At 44.6% G+C, this 27,137-nt stretch overlaps 1 protein-coding gene across 2 annotated transcripts in view; it reads left to right on the top strand.

The window, feature by feature from the left end:
• PTCD3 (pentatricopeptide repeat domain 3) overlaps nt 1–27,137 on the top strand; it is a 221,769-nt gene that overhangs the window by 181,951 nt on the left and 12,681 nt on the right. For both annotated transcript variants that reach the window (XM_030191059.1, XM_030191062.1), the window contains exons 22-23: nt 7,219–7,260; nt 18,772–18,930. In XM_030191059.1, coding sequence (XP_030046919.1) covers nt 7,219–7,260; nt 18,772–18,930 — 201 coding nt within the window. The remainder of the gene's footprint in view (nt 1–7,218; nt 7,261–18,771; nt 18,931–27,137) is intronic.

Below are 27,137 nucleotides of genomic sequence, written 5' to 3'. Positions count from 1 at the left end.
AAATGACTGTTCCTCCTTTAGTTTAACACAAAGAGGAAGTAACCTGCAGTGATGTGACCAGCTACTTTAAAAAAAAATGTTGTTCTGGACTCTGATTGGCCCAAGATCTCAAATTCAGTTTGGAAATACTGGGTTTTTCTCCAGTCTTGGTTTGGAAGTAGAGAGAGAAAGACCTCTTTACTGAGACCCTGTGACCAGTTATGTTCTGTCGACCACATGAAAGCGAAGTGTAAAAATTTGTTTTAAAGATCCTTATCTTTGAATTGTCTACTTTAATTTCATGTAACAGAGCAGATTGGGAGTGAACAGTCTGAGCAATTAATTATTTACAGATCTGAAATCAACATTGTATTTGGGAAGAAATTATTCACCATGTGAGATGACTGCTTAGGTGATGAGTGCAGCATGGATAACTATAGAAAGCCAGGTCAAATAACTTAAATAAAAGAAAGATTTAACAAATATCTCCAGTCCCTCCTGTAGTCATCAAAATTAAAAAATATAGGGTTTGAGAAGTTATTGTGGCCCTGAAGAAAGACCTGCACAAGAACAGGCAAAAAACACAGCCAAACAGTCCTGCGATGAGCGTTCCAAATCAGATGCTCACAGTTGGGAGGAGGGGAGCACCAATATGCATAGTCAGAGTTAGTGGGTCGGAATGCCTACCTTGGTATAAGAAGCTGAAGAAAAGCATTGCAGTAGTAAAGGGAATATTTCTGGAAACTTTGTGAATTAAAGCAAGATATAATAGAGCTAGGTATCAAACCAGATATGGCAGCTCCATAAAATTGCACAGAGTCCTTGGAATTACACAGCAGAGAGCTATCCAATAATTTAGAGAGTGTAAGAACAATACCTAATGCAAGTGAATATGACTGAATGAAGATAAAGAAGGTGTATACCAGGCAGTTCTAGAGGCTGGTCAGGATGTAGGGAGTTTTGCAATTATACACGTGCATAGTTCTGTGCATAATTAAGCGTTCTCATAATTTAGTTTAATTTCCTCATTTAATTTTTTACAATCTAAAAACAGCAAAGAGGGGAAAGGCACTACATAATCTGACAGGAAAGAGTAATCATACACTCAGAAACCAAACAGCTTAATGACATAGCAGACAGGGAGAGCAGAAGAACAGAAGGGTTGGGGGGTTAAAAATTTTTTAAAGGAAAAGATGAAAAAAATTTCAAAAGTGACAAATTCAGACCCAGTGTAGGAGATGACAATCAGTTTAGATAAGAGTCACAGGGACAATGAAAGAGCCAAGTTTTTAAAGGTTATTTAAATTTTTCAACGATAATTCAGTCCAAATAGACAAGGAGTTTTATAAGAAGGGGGCAGCAAAAAAGAAAGTACAGTATCTGGTAGATTCCAATTGGGCTTGTCTTGTACCAGGCAGCATTAACCGTTGATCACTGAAAGAACGAAGTGTACGAGCCGGAGAATACTGAACTGAGAGAGGACAAATAAAGGGGAGACCTACCCTGACGGCCTTAAATACGAGCATGAGTTTTAAATATTATCATCATGCATGGCAGAGGAACCTGATAGCTGTATTTTGCAGCGACTGTAATTTCTTCAACTGGGAGCGAGAACAACCAAAATAACTATATTGCAATAGCCTAGTCTGTTGATCAGCAAAGAGAGGATGAAGGGATCATGGTCAAAGTACTGCCTAATTGACTGTAACTTATCAAGCATGAAGAAACCGATCTTGCGCACTTTGGATATATGAGGAACAAAAAGTTGGGAATCGAGAAGGACACCTTAATAGTGAAAGGAATCTACTGGCTAAATAGTAGTTCCAAGGAGGTTCAAGGTAAGACTTGGACGAGGTAGACTACCTGAAAACAAACAGGTCAGTGTGTGGATACCATTTTATAAAATTAGATGGGGTGTGTAAATCCTTGGAGTTACAGGAACAGCCTTCCTATTTGTACTTGAATTTACCCTAAAAGAAAAACCCAAAGGAGTATGTGGAAAGGTCAAGATTGATCACAATAATATCTCCCCACTCACGCTGGAAAAGGAGGTGCACTCTTAAGACTGTTTCCAGCTTCATGAGTAACGATATCAGAGTATAGATAGCAGTTGACCCATCAGTAGATTTTTGGAAATTTAGTAGCCTTTTAAGAGATGACCACATTTGTTCTGTTGAGCAGAAGATTGAAGAATGTTTCCAGTTTAATAAAGCCCAGGATATAAATCCACACGTCCTTTAGGACTGCATGAAAGGTGCCCATATTTTTCTGTGAAAAGGAAACAAGAAACAAAGATTAATGCCTTACAACATTGTATTAAAACACAGAAGGAGCTTTATCAGAACTGCACCTCCAGAATGTTAACTAAAGTTGAAATGGATTAAATCACAATATTCAGGATGTCGAGGAGTAGCTTAATGCATAGGGTAATGGGGCTGAGTACTGGGGAACCTGTTTTAAATTCCCACTATGGCTACTTGTGAACTTGAGCAAGTCACTTAACCCTGCATTGCCTCTGGTACAGACTTACCTACCCCTCTCCCTTTTACAAAGTTACATGGCAATACCAGCATTACCGCACCAGCAGCCACTAGTGTGGCTTTGTAAAGGGGGGGGGGGGGCAGTTAGAGACAGGAAAAATGCCTGCTGCTCCTGAATGTTAACTTGCCTTGAAGAAAGACATGAGCTAAAATAAGTAAATATTTTTTGAACAAATGAATAAAGTAGGCAGGTTATTGGCTTTATAATTCAAATCCAGTGCCTCCAACAATTTATGAAGGTAAGGATGGAGTGATGTTATATAATGGTTTGTTAAATAGGTCCTTTCAGTTTTATAAAGAATTCTGTTTGTAGATGGTGATATCCAAAGCAAAGATATTGTTTTTCTTGAGTCAATACACTTATCTGAGTTCGAATTTCAAGATAGAGTTTGGTCATTAAAATCACCAATATAGAAATCGTGGCTATTAAAACTTTAGAGCAGTGGTTCCCAAACTTGTCCTGAGGGACCCCCTGCCAGCCAGGTTTTCATGATATCTGCAATGAATATTCAGGAGTTAGATTTACATGTACTGCCTCTATTGCATGCAAATCTAACTTATGAATATTCATTGTAGATATCCTGAAAACCTGACTGGCTGAGGTTCCTCACAAATGGGTTTGAAAAGCATTGCCTTACAAAAATGGGGGGGGGGGGGGAGGGAAGCTACAAGGGGGTGATATCGAAGAGTGGTATTCCATCACAACTACAGGCACTCTAGTGGTCAGCTACCCCACTGATGACATCATCGAAAAGGCCTTATTCCAGCTATAACTGTCTAACCCTACCTCAGAGGATCTGGGAAATATTGAAAAGTGGTGTTCCAGCACAACTGCAAGCACTCTGGTGGTCAGTTGTCTACTTTAACCACTAGGCTACTTACCTGCTGGTGAGGTAGGCCTGAAAATCTTCCTGGTGGGCCTCAATCATTCAAGGCAAGCGTAGCCAATCAACAATTCACAAGTCATGTGCAGCTCTTTCAAGTGCCAGTTAAGGCATTTGAGCACTGTAGGAGCCTAGTATCGGTCCTTCCAGCCCTCTCTACTAATACATGTTGGTTTGTCAAGCACTGGGATCTAACTTCAATTTCAGAGGATTTTCTAGAACTGAAGCACAAAAATTTTGAATTCCAAAGTATGCATATATAGTGACCTTAACAATAAAGTCTTGAATGTTATAAGTTTGTAAGTATTGCCCCAATGGGACAGGCCAAAGGTCCATCGAGCCCAGCATCCTGTTTCTAACAGTGACCAATCCAGGTCACAAATACCTGGCAAGATCCCCAAAACGTTCAGTACGTTTTATGCTGCTTATCCCAGAAATAAGCAATAGATTTTCCCCAAGTCAATTTAATAATGGTCTATGGACTTTTCCTTTAGGAAGCCATCAGACCTTTTTTAAACCCTGCTAAGCTAACCGCCTTTACCACATTCTCTGGCAAAGAATTCCACAGTTTAATTACACGTTGAGTGAAGAACATTTTCTCTGATTCATATTAAATTTACTACATTGTAGCTTCATTGCATGCCCCCTAGTCCTAGTATTTTTGGAAAGCGTAAACAGACGCTTCACATCTACCCGTTCAACTCCACTCATTATTTTATAGACCTCTATCATATCTCCTCTCAGCCGCCTTTTCTCCATGCTGAAGAGCCCTAGCCGCTTCAGCCTTTCCTCATAGACCATATTCGAGGTGCGGTCGCACCATGGAGCGATACAAAGTCATTAGAACGTCCTCATTTTTGTTTTCCATTCCTTTCCTAATAGTACCTTACATTCTATTTGCTTTCTTAGCCGCCGCAGTACACTGAGCAGAGGATTTCAACGTATCATCAACAACGAGGCCGAGATACCTTTATTGGTCGGTGACTCCTAATGTGGAACCTTGTATTACGTAGCTATAGTTCGGGTTCCTCTTTCCTACATGCATCACTTTGCACTTGTTCACATTAAAAGTTAACTGCCATTTAGACTACCAGTCTCGTAAGGTCGTCTTGTAATTTTTACAATCCTGTCGGGATTTAAGAACTTTGAATAACTTTGTGTCGTCATCAAATTTAATTATCTCACATCTCTAGATCATTTAGAGATGGGAGTAACTAGTGAGGTGATTAAATTTGCTGACTACACAAAGTTAGCCCAGTGTGAGAACTTTTAGGCATTTCTTCTAGATATTGAAATAGTTCCCACTTCCAAGAAGGGCCATCGAAAAATGGACTGTATTTGTTAGAGGACTAAACTTACTGCTATACAGCATGGTCAGATGCTTTCTTATCATAAAGCTTTGGGATCTTCATTATCCCTGACGATTGTGTAGGGTGTTGGACCCCATGTAGGGGTCCTGAGTAAGTCAAGAGTGTTGTTTTTTTTTTTTTGGGGGGGGGGGGGGGGTTAAAGGAGCTCCAGAGAAAATTGGAGAGGCATGGGATGGTAGTTAGTGTTCTATTGTGGATTAAAAACTGGTGAAAAGATAGAAAACAGAGAGTAGAGTCAGTTTTCTCAATAGAGAAGGGTAAATAGTGGGGTTCCTCAGGGGTCTGTGCTGGGACCGCTGCTTTTTAACATAGTTATAAATGATCTAGAGATAGGAGTAACTAGTGAGGTAATTAAATTTGCTGACGAGACAAAGTTATTCAGAGTTGTTAAATCGCAAGAGGATTGTGAAAAATTACAAGAGTATTCTTACAACACTGTGAGTCTGGGCATCCAAATGGCAGTTTAATGTGAGCAAGTGCAAAGTGATACATGTGGAAAAGAAGAACCCAAACTATCCTATCCTATATAATAAAACGCACCTCCAACGTTCTGAAGCCGAGAAAGTGAAGCCTTCAAGCCTTGAAGCATTCCTGCAACGTTCCGGAACTATGGCTTCAGAATGTTGCAGGTGCGTTTTATTATATAGGATGTGCTTGATGCTTTTCTGTAGCACATGGGGGGAATTTAATATATGCTGATTAAAGTGGAAGAGTGGCTGGAGGGGGGAGCAGGGGAGATAAGACAATCGCTAGGTGGCTGGAGGGGGGGCAGGGGACACAGGAGAATTGCTGGGTGGCTGGAGGGGGGCAGGGGACACAGGTGAATCACTGGGTGGCTGGAGAGGGGGGGCAGGGGAGATAGGAGAATCGCTGGGTGGCTGGAGAGGGGCAGGGGAGAGAGGAGATTCGCTGAGTGGCTGGAGGGGGGGCAAGGGGAAAAGAAGAATCGCTGGGTGGTTGGAGGGGGGGCAGGGGGCACAGGAGAATCGCTGGGTGGCTGGAGGGGGGGCAGGGGAGAGGAGACTCGCTGGGTGGCTGGAGGGGGAGCAGGGGACAGGAGACTCGCTGGAGGGGGGGCAGGGGACAGAGGAGACTTGCTGGTTGGCTGGAGTGGGGGGCAGCGGAGAGAAGAGAATCGCTGGTTGGCTGGAGGGGGAACAGAGGAGACACACTCGCACCCAGCAGTCTCACTGTCCAACACACACACTCGCACATTCATTCACTCTCTCTCTCACACACACAGTCAATCTCACACATACTCTCTCAAACATACACACTCCGAGGAAAACCTTGCTAGCGCCCGTTTCATTTGTGTCAGAAACGGGCCTGCTTTACTAGTAGTTACAAGATGCAAGGTTTCATATTAAGAGTCACCGACCAGGAATGAGATCTAGGTGTCATCGTTGATCATACGTTGAAACCCTCTGCTCAGTGTGTGGTGGCGACTAAGAAAGCAAATAGAATGTTAGTTGGTATTAGGAAAGGAGTGGAAAACAAAAATAATGTTATAATGCCTTTGTATTGCTCCATAGTGCAATTGCACCTTGAATACTGTGAGCAATTCTGGTCACCACATCTGAAAAAAAAGATATAGTGGAATTAGAAAAGGTACAGAGAAGCGTGACGAAAATTGTAAAGGGGATGGTATGACTTCCCTATGAGGAAAGGCTAAAGCGGCTAGGGCTCTTCAGCTTGGAGAAAAGACAGATGAGGGGAGATTTGATAGAGGTCTATAAAATGAGTGGAGTGGAACATAGACGTGAATCACTTGTTTACTCTTTACAAAAATACTAGGACTAGGGGGCATGCAATGAAGCTACAAAGTAGTACATTTTAAAACAAATCTGATAAAATATTTCTTCACTCAATGTGTAGTTAAACTCTGAATTCGTTGCCAGAGAATGTGGTAAAAGCAGTTAGCTTAACAGTGTTTAAAAAAGGTTTGGATAGCTTCCTAAAAGGAAAGTCCATAAAACGTTATTAAGATGGACTTGGGGAAAATACACTGCTTATTTCTAGGATAAGCAGCATAAAATGTATTATACTGTTTTGGGATCTTGCCAGGTACTTCTGACCTGGATTGGCCACTGTTGGAAACAGGATGCTGGGCTTGATGGACCTTTGGTCTTTCCCAGTATGGAAACACTTATGTACTTATGTACTCAACAATCTTAAATAACAATGTAGAACATCCCCCCCTCTTCCCATCTGTAGTTTAATACAGAAAAATCAGGCTTAAGGGGGTCTGGATTCTTATGATCTCCCCTGCCCCCAAAGCCAGTAGGCAAATTAGCAAATAAAACATGCTTCCACTGTTTTAAAAAGGAGGGGGGGGGACTTACTTATCATTCATAGTGGTATTAAAGAATCCAGACAGGGTGTCAGGGTTTAAAAAAAAATTTTTTTTTATAAATCCTAATCATAAAATTGTTGCCTTTCACACAGGAACATTCTGGAGCTCTTCAAAAAGAATAACCGCGTCCCCAGGTCAGTTCACTAGAATATAGTGATGTGTATATTCCTCTCTTGGTCTTCGTGTGAATGTGTTTGTGTGTAATATATAAATATATAAAAATGATAAAAAAATATGCATGAGAGAATTGGTGTGTACACAGGAAAACCAATAGATGCCAACTATCTCGTGATTAGTCAATTTGGTGCCAATGTGTCTGGTGACAGACTGTGGAGGAGGAGCAATTTGTAGAGCATTTTGGTAAAAGACAAAAACTAGAACACTTGGAGTGCTGCCACTGAGCTAAACTGAATTTTCTGACTTGTTTTGATTCATTGATACTAATCTGATCTTACCCCCTTCTCTTAATATCTCCTTGATAATCTGCTGACTTTACCTCCATCTGTCTTTTAAAGAAAGAAAAAAATCCTTTTTCTTTTCATTTACAGGGATCTGACTCTCTAGTCCCACCCCTAAGTTAACTCCATCTGTATAGGAATATCAAGAGGCAAATATCTTTAATTCACCCTAATTGGTCAATCCTACTTATTCATATCCATAAACCCAGTTCACCTTTTTCATACTTGTGGATCACATCAGCATGATCTTCATACAATTGAATACACGTTGTGCTGTAATCCTAAGGCAAACCACCTGGTACCTTAGAGCTTGCCCAATTATTGCATTCCTGCCTTTGCCTCAGAGACAGAATGTGAACATTATCAACTATGAAAGATGAGATCAACAACCTCAAGAAAGAAATGGCTATAATTAAGGAAGCATCCAGGATTGCCCATTTACCACTAGCATTGCCACAGAGAATAAAGCAACAGAGGAATGATGGATCACAGTAGGCTCGGGTAGTTTACGACCTGTGACACAGAAGCATTCACCCTCCCAACCTTTGCCCCTTTATAATTACTTTGTTGCATTGGAGTATTATGATGCTTGGAAAGGTGCTGATGTGGAACCAGAGGCCACATTGAGCCTGCAAATAGGTGGGATAATGTGGGATACAAATGCAATAAATAAAAAAGAAATAAAATGTAACACAGAGACATCCACAAAGCAATGTCAAATTGGTGCAAAGTGGAAAATTCTTACTGCTAGGAGACTCCATTATCAGAGGCATTAACTTAGGAACATAGAGGGTCCCAACCTAGTGAAATGCCTTCCAGGATCCTCAGCTATCAAAAGTAACAACCAAGATACTGAACATGGTCCAAGAAGATGGCAAGGATTCTAAAACTGATGGTGTAATCCAACTGGGGACAAATGGCCTGGTCAGCAATACCAAGTTTAAGGCAAAGATTGTGTTCCAGAAGCTTGGGGAAGGACTGAACTCTTTGGTTCGTACTGCAGCTTTTTCTGAAGTAATTCCAACATGTAGGAAAGGAGAAGAAAGACAACGTAAAACAGACTAATTCAGTAAGTGACTTGAATCTTGGTGTAAAGAAGAAGGTTTTAGATACATAGGAGGGTGGGATAATGCACGGAAAATTAACAGGCTGTACTGTAATGATGGGCTATATTTTTCTATGATGGGAAAAAGGATCCTTTGGGACAAATTCAGACAGTATGTTTCTAAACTAGAGGGTGAGGGTAACAAAAAGAAATTCACCCCCAGGAAAACACAATGGAAGAGGGAAAAGTCATGTTGATATAGAAAACCATCCAAACTCAATAAGTACAAATGTTCATAGTCTTAAGTAAAAAGATTCAAGATCTGCAAGCCCTGATGTTTGAGGAAAACTTGGATATTGTTGCTATTATCCATGAATGGGATGTGACCATACCAGGCTATAATCTTTTTAGGAAGGGCAGGGATGGCCGAAGAGGTGGAGGAGTGGCGCAGTTATGTAAACGAACAATATCAGAGCGACTGAAATATGGGGAACATGGGGACAGGAATAAAGCTATATGGATAGTCCTGGAAAGAGAAGATGGAACCTGTATCCACATGGGTGTTATCTACAGACCTCTGGCACAAATGGAGAAGCTGGACAAGGATCTGATAGAAGATATTCAAAAGCTTGGTATGAAAGGGAAGTTCTGTGATTAGATTTCAACTTGCCTAATGTGGATTGGAATGTCCCATTGCTAGAATCTGAAAGAAGTAGAAAGATTGTGGATGCCTGTCAAAGTGCCTTGCTCAGACAAATGGTGACGGAACCCACGAAGGATGAGTCAATGCTGGATCTAGTGCTTAGAGATGGAGGAAGTATTTCCAATGTTCATATGGGTGCCCACCTAGGTAATAGTGATCATAACACAATATGGTTTGTTATAAGATCAAAAGTGGTGTGCGGACGTACAAAACTCAAAGTACTGGGTTTCAGACGTATTGATTTTGGTAAAATTGGGGGATACTTAAAGAAGGAACTGATGGCATGGGGAGGCTTGGGTGAAGTGGAAGCACAGTGATCCAAGTTGAAAACTGCTGTAAACATGGCAACTGATCTTTCTCCGAGGACAAGCAGGCTGCTTGTTCTCACGACTGGGTGACGTCCGCGGCAGCCCCCACCAACCGGAAATAAGCTTCGCGGGACGGTCGACACGCAGGGCACGCCCACCGCGCATGCGCGGCCGTCTTCCCGCCCGTGCGCGACCGCTCCCGCCAGTTACTTTTTTTCCGCGACTGAGAGAGTTGTGTTTTCCCCTCTCTCTCGTTTCAGCCGCCGGATTTTTCGACCGCGTTTACGCGGATCGTCGCTTTTGGCCTGTTCGGCCTCTTCTTCTTCTTCTTTCTCTTTTATAAAAAAAAAAAAAAAAAAAAAAAAGAATTTTGCGCGTGTGGAGCACGCGCTCCTTCTTTTCCCTCGCTTTCTAGCGGGGACGCCTCGTTGCGGCCTAGTGGCCGCTCGGTCGGTTTCAGTTTTCGTGGTGTGATTTTAGCCACCATTGCCGACTTTGACTTCGCCGACGCGATTTTTCCGTCGATGTCCTCGAAGGTCCCGAGTGGATTTAAAAAGTGTGGTCGCTGCGGCCGGCCGATCTCGCAGACCGACACCCACGCTTGGTGCCTCCAGTGCCTCGGGCCGGAGCACAATCTCAAGTCGTGCGTTTTGTGTCTCGGTCTCCGGAAACGGACTCAGGTTGCGAGGCAAGTTCTGCGGGACCGTCTTTTTGGAACTTGCGCCGGCCCCTCGACGTCGACCTCGACGGCATCGGTATCGAAGGCCGGTTCTTCGGTACCGGTATCGATGCCCGAGACATCGGCACCGATGGCAGCGACCCCAGGAGAACAGGTCCCGTCGGCCCGCCGGTCCGCCGGCGAGAGTGGGGTAGAGAGACCGCGTGGGCAGTCGGCCCCGGTCACTCCCTCAACTCGTGAGCCACGGGACCGAACCCTGTCGGACCCGGTACCCCGAGACCGAGGGGGATCGACCTCCTCCTCCTCCATGCCCTCCGGCACCGGTGACGTGCACCGGAAAAAAGACAAGAAGCGCCGTCACCGGGAGCCCTCGGTGCACCCTGAAGAGGAGTCGACGCCGAAGCGTCATCGCAGAGAGGAGAGATCTCCGTCGGTGGTGGAGGTACCGACGCGTCGGGGTTCCGGCACCTCGGTGCCGTCTCCTGGCCCCCAGCAGCTTCCGGCACCGACACCCTTACCGGCCCCACCGCCTTTCCCGGCAGCGGGCCTGGACGAGTGCCTCAGAGCCATCCTTCCGGGGATCCTGGAAGGGCTGATGCGCCAGGCTGTGCCGGCGCCGGGGGTGCTTGCGCCCTCGGCGCCGATGACTGTGGCGCCGGCGAGCTCTAGCCCGGCGCCGGGGCAGTCGACACCGCCGCCGCTTGCGGTGCCGGTCTCGACAGCCACGCAGGTGGAGTCCCCGTCGACGTCGATGGAGGGAGCTCCGTCCCCGCCGGCGCGGGAGTCCACCGCTCGACGACACCGAGACCTCGGTGCCTCGACGTCGAGCCGGGCCCGGTACCGGACGCAGCTACATGAGCTAATGTCCGATACCGAGGATGAGGACTCGTGGGGGGAAGAGGAGGACCCGAGATATTTCTCCTCAGAGGAGTCTACGGGCCTTCCCTCGGACCCCACGCCGTCACCGGAGAGGAAGCTCTCACCTCCTGAGAGTCTCTCCTTTGCCTCCTTTGTGCGGGATATGTCTATAAGCATTCCCTTTCCCGTGGTCTCTGTGGAAGAGCCGAGGGCCGAGATGCTCGAGGTCCTCGACTATCCATCACCACCTAGAGAGTCCTCCACGGTACCGCTGCACAATGTCCTGAAGGAGACGCTGCTCCGGAACTGGGTGCGACCACTAACTAATCCCACCATTCCCAAGAAAGCAGAGTCCCAGTACAGGATCCACTCTGACCCAGAGCTCATGCGGCCCCAGTTGCCCCATGACTCAGCGGTCGTGGATTCTGCTCTCAAGAGGGCACGGAGTTCGAGGGATACCGCCTCGGCGCCCCCGGGGCGGGAGGCTCGCACTCTGGACTCATTTGGGAGGAAGGCCTACCAATCCTCCATGCTCGTGACCCGCATCCAATCTTACCTGCTCTATATGAGCATCCACATGCGGACCAATGTGCAACAGCTGGCGGACCTGGTCGATAAGCTCCCGCCGGAGCAGTCCAGGCCTTATCAGGAGGTGGTCAGGCAGCTGAAGGCGTGCAGAAAGTTCCTGTCCAGGGGGATTTTTGACACCTGTGACGTGGCATCTCGTGCTGCGGCCCAAGGGATAGTGATGCGCAGGCTCTCATGGCTGCGTGCCTCTGACCTGGACAACCGCACCCAGCAGAGACTGGCTGACGTCCCTTGCCGGGGGGATAATATTTTTGGCGAGAAGGTCGAGCAGATGGTTGACCAACTGCATCAGCGGGAAACCGCTCTCGACAAGCTCTCCCACCGGGCGCCTTCAGCACCCGCCCCCGCGGGCGGGCGTTTTTCCCGGGCTCGGCAGGCTGCACCCTATTCTTTTGCGAAGCGTAGGTACAACCAGCCGGCCCGAAGGCCTCGTCAGGCACAGGGACAGCCCCAGCGCGCTCGTTCCCGTCAACAGCGTGCGCCTAAGCAGCCCCCTGCGCCTCCACAGCAAAAGCCGGGGACGGGCTTTTGACTGGATCCACGGGAACATAGCCGCCCTACAAGTGTCCGTACCGGACGACCTGCCGGTCGGAGGGAGGTTAAGATTCTTTCACCAAAGGTGGCCTCTCATAACCTCCGACCAGTGGGTTCTCCAAATAGTGCGGTGCGGATACGCCCTGAATTTGGCCTCCCTGCCTCCAAATTGTCCTCCGGGAGCTCAGTCTTTCAGCTCCCATCACAAGCAGGTACTTGCAGAGGAACTCTCCGCCCTTCTCAGCGCCAATGCGGTCGAGCCCGTACCACCCGGGCAGGAAGGGCAGGGATTCTATTCCAGGTACTTCCTTGTGGAAAAGAAAACAGGGGGGATGCGTCCCATCCTAGACCTGAGAGGCCTGAACAAATTCCTGGTCAAAGAAAAGTTCAGGATGCTTTCCTTGGGCACCCTTCTGCCAATGATTCAGAAAAACGATTGGCTATGTTCCCTGGATTTAAAGGACGCATATACTCACATACCGATACTGCCAGCTCACAGACAGTATCTCAGATTCCGCCTGGGCGCACGGCACTTTCAGTATTGTGTGCTGCCCTTTGGGCTCGCCTCTGCCCCACGAGTGTTTACAAAGTGCCTCGTGGTGGTAGCGGCCTACTTACGCAAGCTGGGAGTGCACGTGTTCCCATATCTCGACGATTGGCTGGTCAAGAACACCTCGGAGGCAGGAGCCCTCCGGTCCATGCAGTGCACTATTCAACTTCTGGAGCTGCTGGGGTTTGTGATAAATTACCCAAAGTCCCATCTCCAGCCAACTCAGTCTCTGGAATTCATAGGAGCGCTGCTGAATTCCCAGACGGCTCAGGCCTACCTTCCCGAAGCGAGGGCCACCAATCTCTTGGCCCTGGCCTCGCGGACCAGAGCGTCTCAGCAGGTCACAGCTCGGCAGATGTTGAGACTTCTGGGTCATATGGCCTCCACGGTTCATGTGACTCCCATGGCTCGTCTTCACATGAGATCTGCTCAATGGACCCTAGCTTCCCAGTGGTTCCAAGCCACCGGGAATCTAGAAGATGTCATCCGCCTCTCCACCAGTTGCCGCACTTCACTGCTCTGGTGGACCATACGGACCAATTTGACCCTGGGACGCCCATTCCAATTTCCGCAGCCCACGAAAGTGCTGACGACGGATGCATCTCGCCTGGGGTGGGGAGCCCATGTCGATGGGCTTCACACCCAGGGTCTGTGGTCCCTCCAGGAAAAGGATCTGCAGATCAACCTCCTGGAGCTCCGAGCGATCTGGAACGCACTGAAGGCTTTCAGAGATCGGCTGTCCTGCCAAATTATCCAAATTCGGACAGACAATCAGGTTGCAATGTATTACGTCAACAAGCAGGGGGGCACCGGATCTCGCCCCCTGTGTCAGGAGGCCGTCGGGATGTGGCGTTGGGCGTGTCGGTTCGGCATGCTCCTACAAGCCACATACCTGGCAGGCGTAAACAACAGTCTGGCCGACAGACTGAGCAGAGTCATGCAACCGCACGAGTGGTCGCTCCATGCCAGAGTGGTACGCAAGATCTTCCGAGCGTGGGGCACCCCCTCGGTGGACCTTTTCGCCTCTCAGACCAACCACAAGCTGCCTCTGTTCTGTTCCAGACTTCAGACACACGGCAGGCTAGCGTCGGATGCCTTTCTCCTCCATTGGGGGACCGGCCTCCTGTATGCTTATCCTCCCATACCTTTGGTGGGGAAGACCTTACTGAAGCTCAAGCAAGACCGCGGCACCATGATTCTGATTGCGCCCTTTTGGCCCCGTCAGATCTGGTTCCCTCTTCTTCTGGAGTTGTCCTCCGAGGAACCGTGGAGATTGGAGTGTTTTCCGACTCTCATCTCGCAGAACGACGGAGCGTTGCTGCACCCCAACCTTCAGTCCCTGGCTCTCACGGCCTGGATGTTGAGGGCGTAGACTTCACTGCGTTGGGTCTGTCTGAGGGTGTCTCCCGGGTCTTGCTTGCCTCTAGGAAGGATTCCACTAAAAAGAGTTACTTTTTCAAGTGGAGGAGGTTTGTCGTTTGGTGTGAGAGCAAGGCCCTAGAACCTCGTTCTTGCCCTGCACAGAACCTGCTTGAATACCTTCTGCACTTATCAGAGTCTGGCCTCAAGACCAACTCAGTAAGGAATCACCTTAGTGCGATTAGTGCTTACCATTATCGTGTGGAAGGTAAAGCCATCTCTGGAGAGCCTTTAGTCGTTCGATTCATGAGAGGCTTGCTTTTGTCAAAGCCCCCTATCAAGCCTCCTACTGTGTCATGGGATCTCAACGTCGTCCTCACCCAGCTGATGAAACCTCCTTTTGAGCCACTGAATACCTGCCATCTGAAGTACTTGACCTGGAAGGTCATTTTCTTGGTGGCAGTTACTTCAGCTCGTAGGGTCAGTGAGCTTCAAGCCCTGGTAGCTCATGCTCCATATACCAAATTTCATCACAACAGAGTAGTGCTCCGCACCCACCCAAAGTTCCTGCCGAAGGTGGTGTCGGAGTTCCATCTTAACCAGTCAATTGTCTTGCCAACATTCTTCCCCAGGCCGCATACCCGCCCTGCTGAACGTCAGTTGCACACATTGGACTGCAAGAGAGCATTGGCCTTCTACTTGGAGCGGACACAGCCCAACAGACAGTCCGCCCAATTGTTTATTTCTTTCGACCCTAACAGGCTAGGGGTCGCTGTCGGGAAACGCACCATCTCCAATTGGCTAGCAGATTGCATTTCCTTCACTTACGCCCAGGCTGGGCTGACTCTTGAGGGTCATGTCACGGCTCATAGTGTCAGAGCCATGGCAGCGTCGGTGGCCCACTTGAAGTCAGCCACTATTGAAGAGATTTGCAAGGCTGCGACGTGGTCATCTGTCCACACATTCACATCACATTACTGCCTCCAGCAGGATACCCGACGCGACAGTCGGTTCGGGCAGTCGGTGCTGCAGAATCTGTTTGGGGTGTAAATCCAACTCCACCCTCCAGGACCCGAATTTATTCTGGTCAGGCTGCACTCTCAGTTAGTTGTTCTTCGTAGGTCAATTTCTGTTGTTTCCTCGCCGTTGCGAGGTTCAATTGACCTGGGTTCTTGTTTTGAGTGAGCCTGAGAGCTAGGGATACCCCAGTCGTGAGAACAAGCAGCCTGCTTGTCCTCGGAGAAAGGGTATGATACATACCTGTAGCAGTTGTTCTCCGAGGACAGCAGGCTGATTGTTCTCACCTTCCCTCCCTCCTCCCCTTTGGAGTTGTGTATTTCATATTTTTTGCTAGTCATTCAACTGGCGGGAGCGGTCGCGCACGGGCGGGAAGACGGCCGCGCATGCGCGGTGGGCGTGCCCTGCGTGTCGACCGTCCCGCGAAGCTTATTTCCGGTTGGTGGGGGCTGCCGCGGACGTCACCCAGTCGTGAGAACAATCAGCCTGCTGTCCTCGGAGAACAACTGCTACAGGTATGTATCATACCCTTTATGCAAGGAAAGTATACAAAAACAAGTGGCTGAAAAAAAAGGGCAAAAGAAGCTTTCTTCAAGAAATACAGAAGAACGCAACAAGAGGGTCACAGACAAGATTATTGGATTAAAGTCAAGCAAAAAGGGAAATATGGCTAGCGAACGTGTGGGCGGAAGAAAAAATGGCTAAAAATGTTGAGAGGTGATAAGTCCTTTTTCAGATATATTGGGGAAATGTGAAAAGCTAGGAATGAAATTAGTAGACTGAAAGATGCTGAGAATGGCTATGTGGAGAGTGGTGAGGATAAAACGAACGTGCTAAACAAATACTTCTCCTCAGGGTTCACAGAAGAAAATCCTGGAGAAGGATCACAGTTGTCTGCCGAGAGAGTGTCTGGGAATGGAGAGGATATTGTACCATTCACAGAAGAACATTTATAAACAGCCTAAGAAACTGAAAGTGGACAAAGCTGAGGCCGGATGGGATATACACCCCAAGGTGTTGAGGGAGCTCAGAGAAGTCCTGGTGGGATCTCTTAAGGATTTATTTAATAGATATTTAGAGATGACAGAAGTTCCTTGGCACTGGAGACGAGCTGATGTTCCTCTTCACAAAAGTGGAGACGAGAAAGAAGTGGGCTTACTTCTGTGGTAGGAAAAATAATGGAGTCGCTGTTTAAGGAAAGGATAGGATCCGAGGCAACATGGCTTTATCTAAGGAAAATCATGCCAAAAGAATCTTATTGACTTCGACTGGGTGACCAAAGAATTCTATGAAGGGTGCGCTCTAGATGTAATCTACTTGGATTTCAGCAAAGCCTTTGATACGGTCCCTGACAGAAGACTCATGAATAAGCTGAACTTAAGATCCAAAGTTGTGAACTGGATTGGAAACTGGATGACTGACAGGTGGCAGAGGGTGGTGGTAAATGGAATCCGCTTGGAGGAAAAGTAGTGGAGTTCCCCAGGGGTCTGTGCTGGGGCCGATTCTGTTTAATATATTTGTGAGATATTGCTGAAGGGTTGGAAGGAAAAGTTTGCCTTTTTGCGGATGACACGAAGATAGCCAATAGAGTGGATACCCTGGAGGGAGTAGAAACCATGAGAAGGGATTTCCAAACATTAGAAGAATGGTCAAGGGTCTGGCAGTTAAAATTTAATTTGTAAAAACTGGAAAAAAAATAACCCGTACCCCCTATGCTCAACAGCAACTTCTTAATATAAGCATAGTTAATATACAAATGTTCTTAACCCAAATAGCATTAAATAATATGAATAGCGTTAAATAATATAAAACACTTATAAATCACTTTTTTATTTTCAACCCTTCATTTATATCACAAATGTATAAAACATATCATGTATGAACCTAACCATATAGCACCTCCAAATGTTAAAAAATACTCTTCTTATCTGGATTTTAAAGTCCCTTGCAGGCAGTACTAAAAGACTGTATGCAGACACAGTTCCATAAGATGTCCAATACGAATAGTTCCCAAACGTCTCTTAAACGGGGGTGCTGAAGATCTTGCTGTCACGCTCCCAAACTTCACTCATAAATTCACTGGTTCATACAATATATTGAGCCCATCAACAAACTGTGTCTTTATCCTTGATATCCACAGATCCAACAGTCAAAAACTGTCCAATTAGGGAAACAGTTCCTCTGAACCCTTAATTCATTTACCTTGCCTTTCCTGCTTGCCCCAGCATCCATCCCTGTACTCCTCCAGCTCAATCTTCCACTGCATATGCCCTTGTTTTCACCATACCACTCTGTCCTCCTTTCTCACTCCCCAGCATCAGTCATCTTCTCCCATTGCCACCTACCAACATCTTCCTCCTTCTCTCAGCTCCAGAATCAGATCCTTCTTCCAAAATCCCCTTCTCTCTTTTCCCAGCATCAGCCTCTTTCTCCCAGGCGCAGCATCAATTGCCAGTTCCCAGCTCCAGTATCAACCACAAACTCCCTTTTCCCAATCTCCAGCTTCTTTCTCCAAATGCCCAGCCCCAGCATTATCCCCCTTTCCCCCTCCTCCGAGGCCCCAACATCAGTCTCCAGCAACCTTCTCTCAGCTCCTTTCTCTGTGTTCTGCCCTCGGCCTCAGCATCCATCTCCGGTCATCTCCCCTCAGCTCCCTCCTACTTGTCTTCCCCAATTGTGCTGCTGCCTGCTCCTCTTCTTCGGCTACTCAGCTGGTACATCAATAGGGCAGTCAAGGAAGAGGAGCAGTACAGCTGTGGAGGGGTGATCCATTGAGGCAGGCTTTTGGTGCCTCTAAGTGCTCCAGGTGCCAACTGACTTGCCTCCTAAGCTGCCCCTGGTCTCCCTAGTCCCATCTCCTTACTGATCAGCATCTCCCCTCCCCCCCTCCCAAACGATCCAGCTTCTTGCTTCTCCTTCCCCTTTCCTACATGTCCCAGGATATATACCCCCTCTTTCTCCTGTCCCTTCCCATCCAGTATTGTCCCTTCTGGCTCCCCCACCTCCTGTGGTCCACCCCCCCCCCCCCCCACCTCAAACCTGTGGCTTCTTTCCGCTACAGCAGTTCTGTGTGCTTTTAAAACAAAAAACTGATAGAGCTGTTGGAACAGAGCCTTGTACTGCAGCATTCAACCAGGCTCTGCCGAAACCTCTCCCTGTAATATTCATCCTGCTGCCATGAAGGAGGTTCCGGCAGAACACTGCAGCATGAGGCTTTGTGCTGGCAGCTCTTGTGTGTTTTTTTTAGCGCATAGAATTGCTGCAGCAGCAGCAAGGAGCTTGCAGGTTTGAGGGGATGAGAGGGGGTGGACCACAGGAGTGAGGGAGCCAGAAGGGACAATGCTGGATGGGACGGGACAGGAGAAAGAGGGGTATATACTGGGGCACCTGGGGAAGGGGAGGTAGAGGGAGGCACTTGGTCCAGCAATGTTTGGATGGGCAATACCCCCCCCCCCCCAAACTACACCAATGCAAAGGAAGTTACAGGTAATTGTGAGTAAATTTAAGTGAATATCAGAAGGTGGTATCTTTGTTCTTCCTTTCTAGTAACGAAGTGATGAATGAGTTCTTGGATACTGCAAAACAGAGCAATAACAAAGTTCAGGCTGTTAACCTAGTCAAGATGGCTGCTGAGTTTGCTTTACCTTCCACTGCAAATCTTGCAAAACGAGTGATGGAAGAATTTGATCTCTCTGAAGAACAGAAGTAAGCTCTGGCACTATTTGCTGACTTCCTATAGATTTATAGACATTTATTTACGTGAGCAACTATATAAATGCATCTATCAAGTTGAAATTGTACAGCTTTGATACTAGTAGATATTGTGTTAACCTGGTAAAAGCACTGTTGCAACCTCATAAACAAAAATGTTTTTAGGTTATTTGGTTCACATTTTTTTTTTAATTTATTTGTAACTTGATATACTGCCTTAACTATCAAACAGAACAAGGCGGTTTACAAATTTGAAAACATCAAAAGAAAAGGAACTACAATAAATTAATAGGACAGATAACACACCCATTCATGAAGAAACTAAATACAATAAAACATATTTTATCAAGTAACATCTATTTCCTGTCTCTCACTAGGAGCCCTAAGATTTAAATTTCTTAACGTTGTTTGCCATGCACAGATAAGGGTAGAGAGTTCCAAAGATAGGGCTCAGCATAGAAAAAAGTGGCCTGCCGGGTTGACTCTAATTGTGCAAGATATGGTCTAGTCAAAACCATGCAATCATTATTTATGGCTCGCAAGACCCGCAGTTTAAGCAAATTACCATCATTATCAGAAACACAGATAGCTCAAGACTCCTATGTTGCCTGCAGTGCCTCCCAATTATTAGTTTCATGGGTTATGTACAGGCTGCAGAGATCATACCTTACCCTCCTCTTCAATGCTTACTCCTGTCTATAGCAGCACAGTAAAGTAGAGATGTATACTTGTGAGGGAGGGAGGGACTCAAAAAGATCTTGTTTTCATTCTGATACTGAAAAAAGGAATCCGACAGTGGAGATTATTGCACAAATCTGTCTTATCTCAGCAAGATTCTACTCACAATAACTCACTGGAGATTACAATCTTAAATGTAATGAGAACTGCCCAGAGTGCATGCGCAGGGTTCAGGAAACGGTGAAAAACAAGAGGTATAATTGCTGATTTTAGATGGATCCTTGAAAAGAGAAAAGGATACCAAAAGGGGATATCTACATGCTTGACTGTGTAAATCATGAAAAACTCTGGGTCACGTTAAAGAGCCCTGATGGTTCTCATGCACAACCTTTACATCAATCGAAAAGGAACAGTTCAGACAGAGCAAGGAGAAACAGAATGCTTTAAAATTGGCAAAGGTGTATGACAAGCTGCATACTCTCCCCCCCCCCCCCCCCCCCCCCCAATATCTATTCAATTTGTACACTGAACAAATCATGAAAGAAGCAGGACCATATGGTGAAAATCAAGGTGTAAAAATTGGCAGAAGGCTCAACGTTTTGACTGATACTACATTCCTGGCTGAAAGTCAAGATTATCTGCAATATCTGCTTATCATGATCAGAGAACATCCTGTATCTTAATGTGAAGAAGAAAAAGATCATGCCAACTGGTAAAATTCATAATTTCATCCTTGATGGAGAAGAAATAGAAATATTAGGCACTTTCAACCATTGATCAGTATTGATCAATAATGAAAGTATAAGCAGCAAAAAGTCCAACAAATAATCACTATTGGCAGAATGATTGTGAAGGACCTAGAGATCTTAAAGAGCAAAGATGTTTCTTTGGACACAAAGATTTGACTTTTTCAAGCCATGGAATAACATGATGAAGTTGGACAGTGAAGCAAGATAAGAAGAAAATGAATGTCTTTGAATTGTGAAGCTGGTGAAGAATACTACATATACGATGGATTTCATAAAAGACAAATCATTCAGTATTGGAGGAAATCAAACCTAAACTTTTCTTGGAAGCTTAGATGACAAAACTATACCTTTCATACTGTGGACATATGTGAAGAGAGAGATCTTTATAGAAGGATGATATGCTTGGCAAGTTTGAACATCTATGCAAAAGAAGAAAACTGCCATTGCAATGGATTGATACAGGTCTAGTTCTGTGTGGATGACACCAAAATCTGTAGACACCCTAGAGGGTGTGAGTAACATGAGGAGGGATCTAGCAGAACTTGAAAAATGGTGTACAGTTTAGCAGCAAAGATTAATGCTAGTACTAATGTGCACAAAAGAAGGGCAGAAGCTGGAGATGACCGTATCTGGCAAAGCAGGTAGAAGAAGCAATGGCAAAAGCCAGAAGAATGCTTGGGTGCATATAGAGGGGAACAGCCAGCAGGAAAGATAAGGTGTTAGTGCCAGTATTTAACTTTTCTGGCCAGACCTCATTTGAACTGTGTACAGTTCTGGAGACCACACCTTCAAAATGAGATAAATGTGATGAAATAGGTCCAGAGGGCAGCTACTGAAAATAGTCAGTGGTTTTCATCATAAATCAATATGGGGGTAGTCTTAAATGTAACAATTTATGAGCCCTTCATAGCAAAAATAGGCCATATCCACTTTTTTAATTTTGTCTTTGGATCAAGAATGGGCCATGTCTGTGTTGAAAGTCTTGTGGAGTTGAGATAAGATATGTGTAGATTGCTGACAGATTAAAGCCGATTCAGGCATTTCTTGTTCTTTTTACTGAAATTGTATGCTTCACAACTTAGGTTGCAAATATCTCCCATTGTAACACAGTGGACTTGGCCGCTTGTATTCTTGGAGGCTTATATATGCTTTGGAAAAAGACTAGAGAGAGAGATGATATACATTTAAATACTCCATAGTATAAATGCATAGGAGGCAGGCCTCTTTCAAATGAAAGGAAGCTGTGGAACATTGGGAGCATAGGATGAAGAAGAAAAGGGGGATAGAATCAGGAGTTACCTAAGGAAATATTTCTTTATGGAAAGGTTGATAGGTACATGGAATGGCCTTCCGGTTGAGGTGGTGGAGATGAGGACTTTATCTGAATTGAAGAAAGCATGGGACAAGCACATAGGATCTCTAAGGGAGAGGAAGGGATTGTAGAGCTTGGTAATTGGTATGGATGAGCAGACTGGATAGGGCATGTGCTGTCATTTTCTTTTTTCTATCCTTTTTCAAATCCTCACACACAGCCTAGTGTGTCTTGTGTGCTAAAAGAGCAGAATATTTCAACATATAGACAGTGACATCAAAATGTTCTTTTTGGTGACTTCTAACACAGAACCTAGCATTTTGTATCTGTAGTTGGGATTTTTTTTCCCCGTCTATTAATTTGCACTTGTCCACATTCTTTCATCTGCCATTTAGATGTACTGTATAATGAAGTGGAAAGGAGTTTAAAAAATTCTCTCACACAAAAATCAGCAACGAATCCCCTTTTTTCTTGTTTGCTTACAGAATTAGAAAACCAGAGGAAAAATCTATCCAGCAAACCGAATGAGCCAATCGGTCTGTCTATTCCATAATTATGTTGGTTAATCAGTTTCACTATACTGCAGTTCAAAGTATATCAAAGCTGTGTATAGTCATATCGTCTGTAAGAATAAAAAGACAGAAGAAAGGGAACAACTCTGTAATGCCAGATGGGAAAAAATAAGCTGTAAGGGCCACCTTAAATTTTGTTAATGTCTCAAGGTGAAGATATTTAGGAAGGGAATTTAAAGCAAGGGGGCAAGAGTATTGAAGGCAGTCACAGGTTGATGCCATGCACGCGAGTAAGGAGGGATCACAAGTAATTTATCATTGTATCAGTTTTAAGAAACATGAAGAGACCTAAAGAATAAATGTAGTATAGAGATACAAGAAGATCTACCAGCATATTCTTAAAGCCAATAACAAGTATCTTAAGTTTGAATTTAACCCTATAGCTAATAGGAAATCAGTGATATTCAACAAATAATGGCATGATATGGTCACTAACTTGTGCATCATGATGAAGCCTAATGGTGGTGGTCTGAATCAATTGCAGTCTTTTAAGAGCAACCTGTTCTCGTAAAGAGAATTGTAGAAGTTTGACTAGTGACCAGAGCATGAGTCAATATATGGGTGGCATCTTTGGTCAACCGAGATCTGTTTTGGCAAAGGACAAAAAAGCAAGTTTTAGCATCAGAAGGTGTATGAGGTATCAACACCTTGGATTCTAAGTATAGGATCATCTACTGTCCAAGTAAGCAGCAGGGGAAATGGAAAGGAGCAACAGAACCACCTACAATCCACATTGCCTGACATTTTTGAGGACGAAGGACATCTGATTAGAAGAATGCCAAGCAACCACTTAGCATAAACAGTCATCATGCTGTGCAAGGTACAGCCATGTAGAATCAACATAATAAAAGTAGCTGAATGTCGACAACCTAAAGAAAAGACTGAATTAAAGTAGCAAGATGATTAATGCAAGCTAAACAATATATGAGCTGAAGCAGATCCCTGTGGATCCAACTACAAGGGTATATGAATTAGATAGTAAAGAACCAATCTTGACTACTACATATAAACTCTGCTTATGGTTTCCCTTTTGTCAAGGGGACCATGCAGTACCAGACAGTGCTAGCTAACTTTTTCAGTCACACCAAGGGTTTTCCAGGGTTTTGTTTTGTTTTTTTTTGGGAGAGGTGGGGGAGAGCAGATTTTTCCTTAAGGACACAAGGCACAAGGTGCTAGACATATATGTTTGATTCTCCATGCATTTTACGGTGCTGTAAAAGTCTACTTAAAGTATGACAGATAATACATTGTCACTTTGTGACATCTTTGCTGTACAGTTACATGCATATGGTTTTTCCATGTAAAGAAAGATCTAGTGGAACTAGAAAATGTATAAAAAGGGCAACAAAAATTATGATGACTCAAAGCTTGCAGAAGCGCTCTATTCCACTAACGGAATCCTCAGAAAAGGACCCAAGTCTGTCCATCTGAGGGTACAAAACAGCATTAAAATTTCCCAGAACCACTAGCTGACTCTGCTTAAGGGCTACAAACTTTAATCAATTTCTGAAGAAATGCAAGAACCAGGGGACAGTCTGACTAACAGGTAGCAAATTTACAATAAATTGAAGAAAGTATGGAATTTGTTGGCACAGGCTATGATCAATATATTCAGAATAGCTGGGTTCAAAAAGACTGAGCAAGTTCCTGTAATTAAAGTTTATCAACAGTAATTAGCCATGTGATGAGGTAGCAGTGGCCCCAGTTTTGGTGGGGTGGGGGGTGCGTGTGGAGTTCCACTTGCTCTTAACTAAGCCAGAGACAGTGTCAAATGTGTATGCTCTGGTTGTCCTGAATGCTAGCCTGGATTAGGTAATCCAGCAGGTATCTCTGTCCATTAGCTGTTGGGATTCTAGAAATCCCTTCTACACATAGCTACTGGGAGAAGTAAACCACTCTTTTTTTTTTTTTTTTTTTTTTACTGTGGCCGAGTTTTCTCCTGTATAACCTAGCTTCAGCTTACATAGCCAGCACTGTCGGGGTCCAGTGGAATCTTATTTGAATGGACCTTCCTGACACCCTTGAATATGAGAACTGGCAGAAGCATCCTTTGCCCTACTAAGGGTCGGATAGCACTCCTCTTTTGATTCAATCTAGCAAAACCCCAAGAAAAGCAAGTTCTTCAACCAAAAGAGAATAGAAGCAGGGAATCTCCTCTATTTTCCCTTCAGAGACTTCATTCTTGGAAAATCCCTCCATTTCGCTTAGGATATTGGAAATTGAGAATCTGTCTTCATAATGATTTTTCTCAGCATTGATTGCAACCATTGGTGATGCTAAGGAGGTTCATGTAATAGGACCTAGGTTACAGTTTGGAGCTTCTGTGGGTTCAGCTTTGCGAAGGATGCAGCATTACCCCTGAGGATTACATTGCTTCAGTCTGATTCTTCATCCAAAAGAGATTAGATGGAGGCATAGCTTGCAGTTCTTATAGAGGGCAGAATCTAGTTCTGTCTTGTTTCAAAGTACGTGGACAGTTTTTTAAGCTCTCTGTTCCTTAACTGGCTTCACTTGGACATGCAGTTTTGTAGAATCTGTCACTTAAATATGTATTTAATGTGGCCTTGCTCTATATTCAGTTTATTTTAAAATAACCTGGCAAAGTTTGAACATTCTGACTTGAATGTCTCTCTTTTCCAACTTAGACAACCATATCACATATGTATTTTGGATCCAATGCTAATGAGATTTAAGAAGTTAGGAAACAAAGATTTTGTATCATGTCATATAGTACATTTTGTCCTTTGCAGAAGAGAAACTTCCTTTCCATTTAAAGCATGTAATGATCAATCCAATAATTAAGGGTAATAGATTGGAATTGAATAATGTGAAAAATTATAGACTAATATCAAATCTCCTTTTATGGTTAAGCTAACTGAAAAATTATGCGATATGTGAGTAAACATATTTTTGAAAGACAGGTATTTATTTTACATCCAAACTAGTCAAGATTCTGCACTGGGCATAGAAATGAAAGTATTTTGGTGAGTTTATGCGGAGGCAGGGCAGTGACTCCTTATTGGTCCTCCTTGATCTCTTTGCAACCACAAGGCATGGTTCAAAGCATTAAATGCTGCAAAGACTGGAGGATGTAGGGAAAATGTATTGCAGTGCGTTTGATCATACCTGATAGAAAGTTCTATGTCCACTGAAGGAAAGTATAATCTGAAAGTTATCCTTTAGTTAGTTGAGTAGCCCAAGGATTTGTATTATCCCTGCTTCTATTTAATATTGAACTATCCCCCTTGATTACAATTTTTGGCAGACATGACATTGAATGCCATATATTTGCTCGTTCAGTTTACTTGGTAAATGCCTTTGTATCGCTCCATGGTGCGACCGCACCTCAAATTTCGTGTTCAATTCTGGTCGCTGTATCTCAAAAAAGATATAGTGGAATTAGAAAAGGTGCAGAGAAGGGTGACAAAAATGATAAAGGGGGTGGGACAACTTCCCTATGAGGAAAGGCTAAAGCGGCTAGGGCTCTTCTGCTTGGAGAAAAGGCGGCTGAGGGGAGATATGATAGAGGTCTATAAAATAATGAGTGGAGTTAAATGGGTAGATGTGAAGCGTCTATTCACACTTTCCAAAAATACTAGGACTAGGGGGCATGCGATGAAGCTACAATGTAGTAAATTTAAAACGAATCGGAGAAAATATTTCTTCACTCAACATGTAATTAAACTGTGGAATTTGTTGCCAGAGAATGTGGTAAAGGCGGTTAGCTTAGCGAAGTTTAAAAAAGGTTTGAACGGCTTCCTAAAGGAAAAGTCCATAGACGTTAGTAAATGGACTTGGGGAAAATCCACTTTTTCTGGGATAAGCAGTATAAAATGTTTTGTACTTTTTTGGGATCTTGCCAGGTATTTGTGATCTGGATTGGCCACTGTTGGAAACAGGATGCTGGGCTTGATGGACCTTTGGTCTTTCCCAGAATGGCAATACTTATGTTCTTATATGTACTTATGTAAATGTGCTTGCAGAATTTTGTAGACTGGTGACAGAAAACCATCTGAAATTGAATTGAGACAGACATGGGAAAGCCACTGCTTGCTCTGGGATTGGTAGTATGGAATGTTGCTACTATTTGGGATTTTGTCAGGTACTTGTGACCTGGATTGGCCACTGTTGGAAACAGGATACTGGACTAGATTGATCAATGGTCTGACCCAGTGTTCTTATGTAATTAGTCATTGAACAGATTTCTTGAAATATGGAACAGGAAATTAGATGGTATGGAGATTTTTCCAAAGGAAAATGTAGTGCATTTAGGTGTTAAATTGGATGGAAAATCGACTATGGCAGCACAAGTTTCCTCTGTAGTAAGTCTTCTGCTTATTAGTATATCTGGAAGTTAATTGATACAGTTTTATTATGATTTGACAGGAGTAAACATGAAATGGTTGCAGCTGTTACAGCATATTGTTGTGAAACTGATCATGGGTAATAAGAAGTATTAGCTTTATCAGATCAGTACTTCTGGCTTTACAGTAGCTTCCATTAATGGCTTGACTTAAAGTATTAGTGGTGACTTTTAGATGTTAAAGTACAGGGTATCCCAAACATTTTGCCATATCTTTGTAGTCACATGTACCTGGTAGATTTATTTATTTATTTAGATTTTGCTCCCACCCTTTTCAGTAGTAGCTCAAGGTGAGTTACATTCAGGTACACTGGGTATTTCTCTGTCCCAGGAGGGCTCACAATCTAAGTTTGTACCTGAGGGTTAAGTGACTTGCCCAAGATCACAAGGAGCAGCAGTGGGATTTGAACCGACCCCCTCTGGATTGCAAGACCGGTGCTCTAACCAGTAGGCCACTCCTCCATTTATCACAACAAATGTTAAAGGTTCAGCTTCTGGCAGAAAGGTGATAACAAGAAAGATGGTTC

This window comes from Microcaecilia unicolor, chromosome 2 (genome assembly GCF_901765095.1).
Source record: "Microcaecilia unicolor chromosome 2, aMicUni1.1, whole genome shotgun sequence".
Lineage (NCBI taxonomy): Eukaryota > Metazoa > Chordata > Amphibia > Gymnophiona > Siphonopidae > Microcaecilia > Microcaecilia unicolor.
This window is presented reverse-complemented; position numbering and strand designations above follow the sequence as displayed.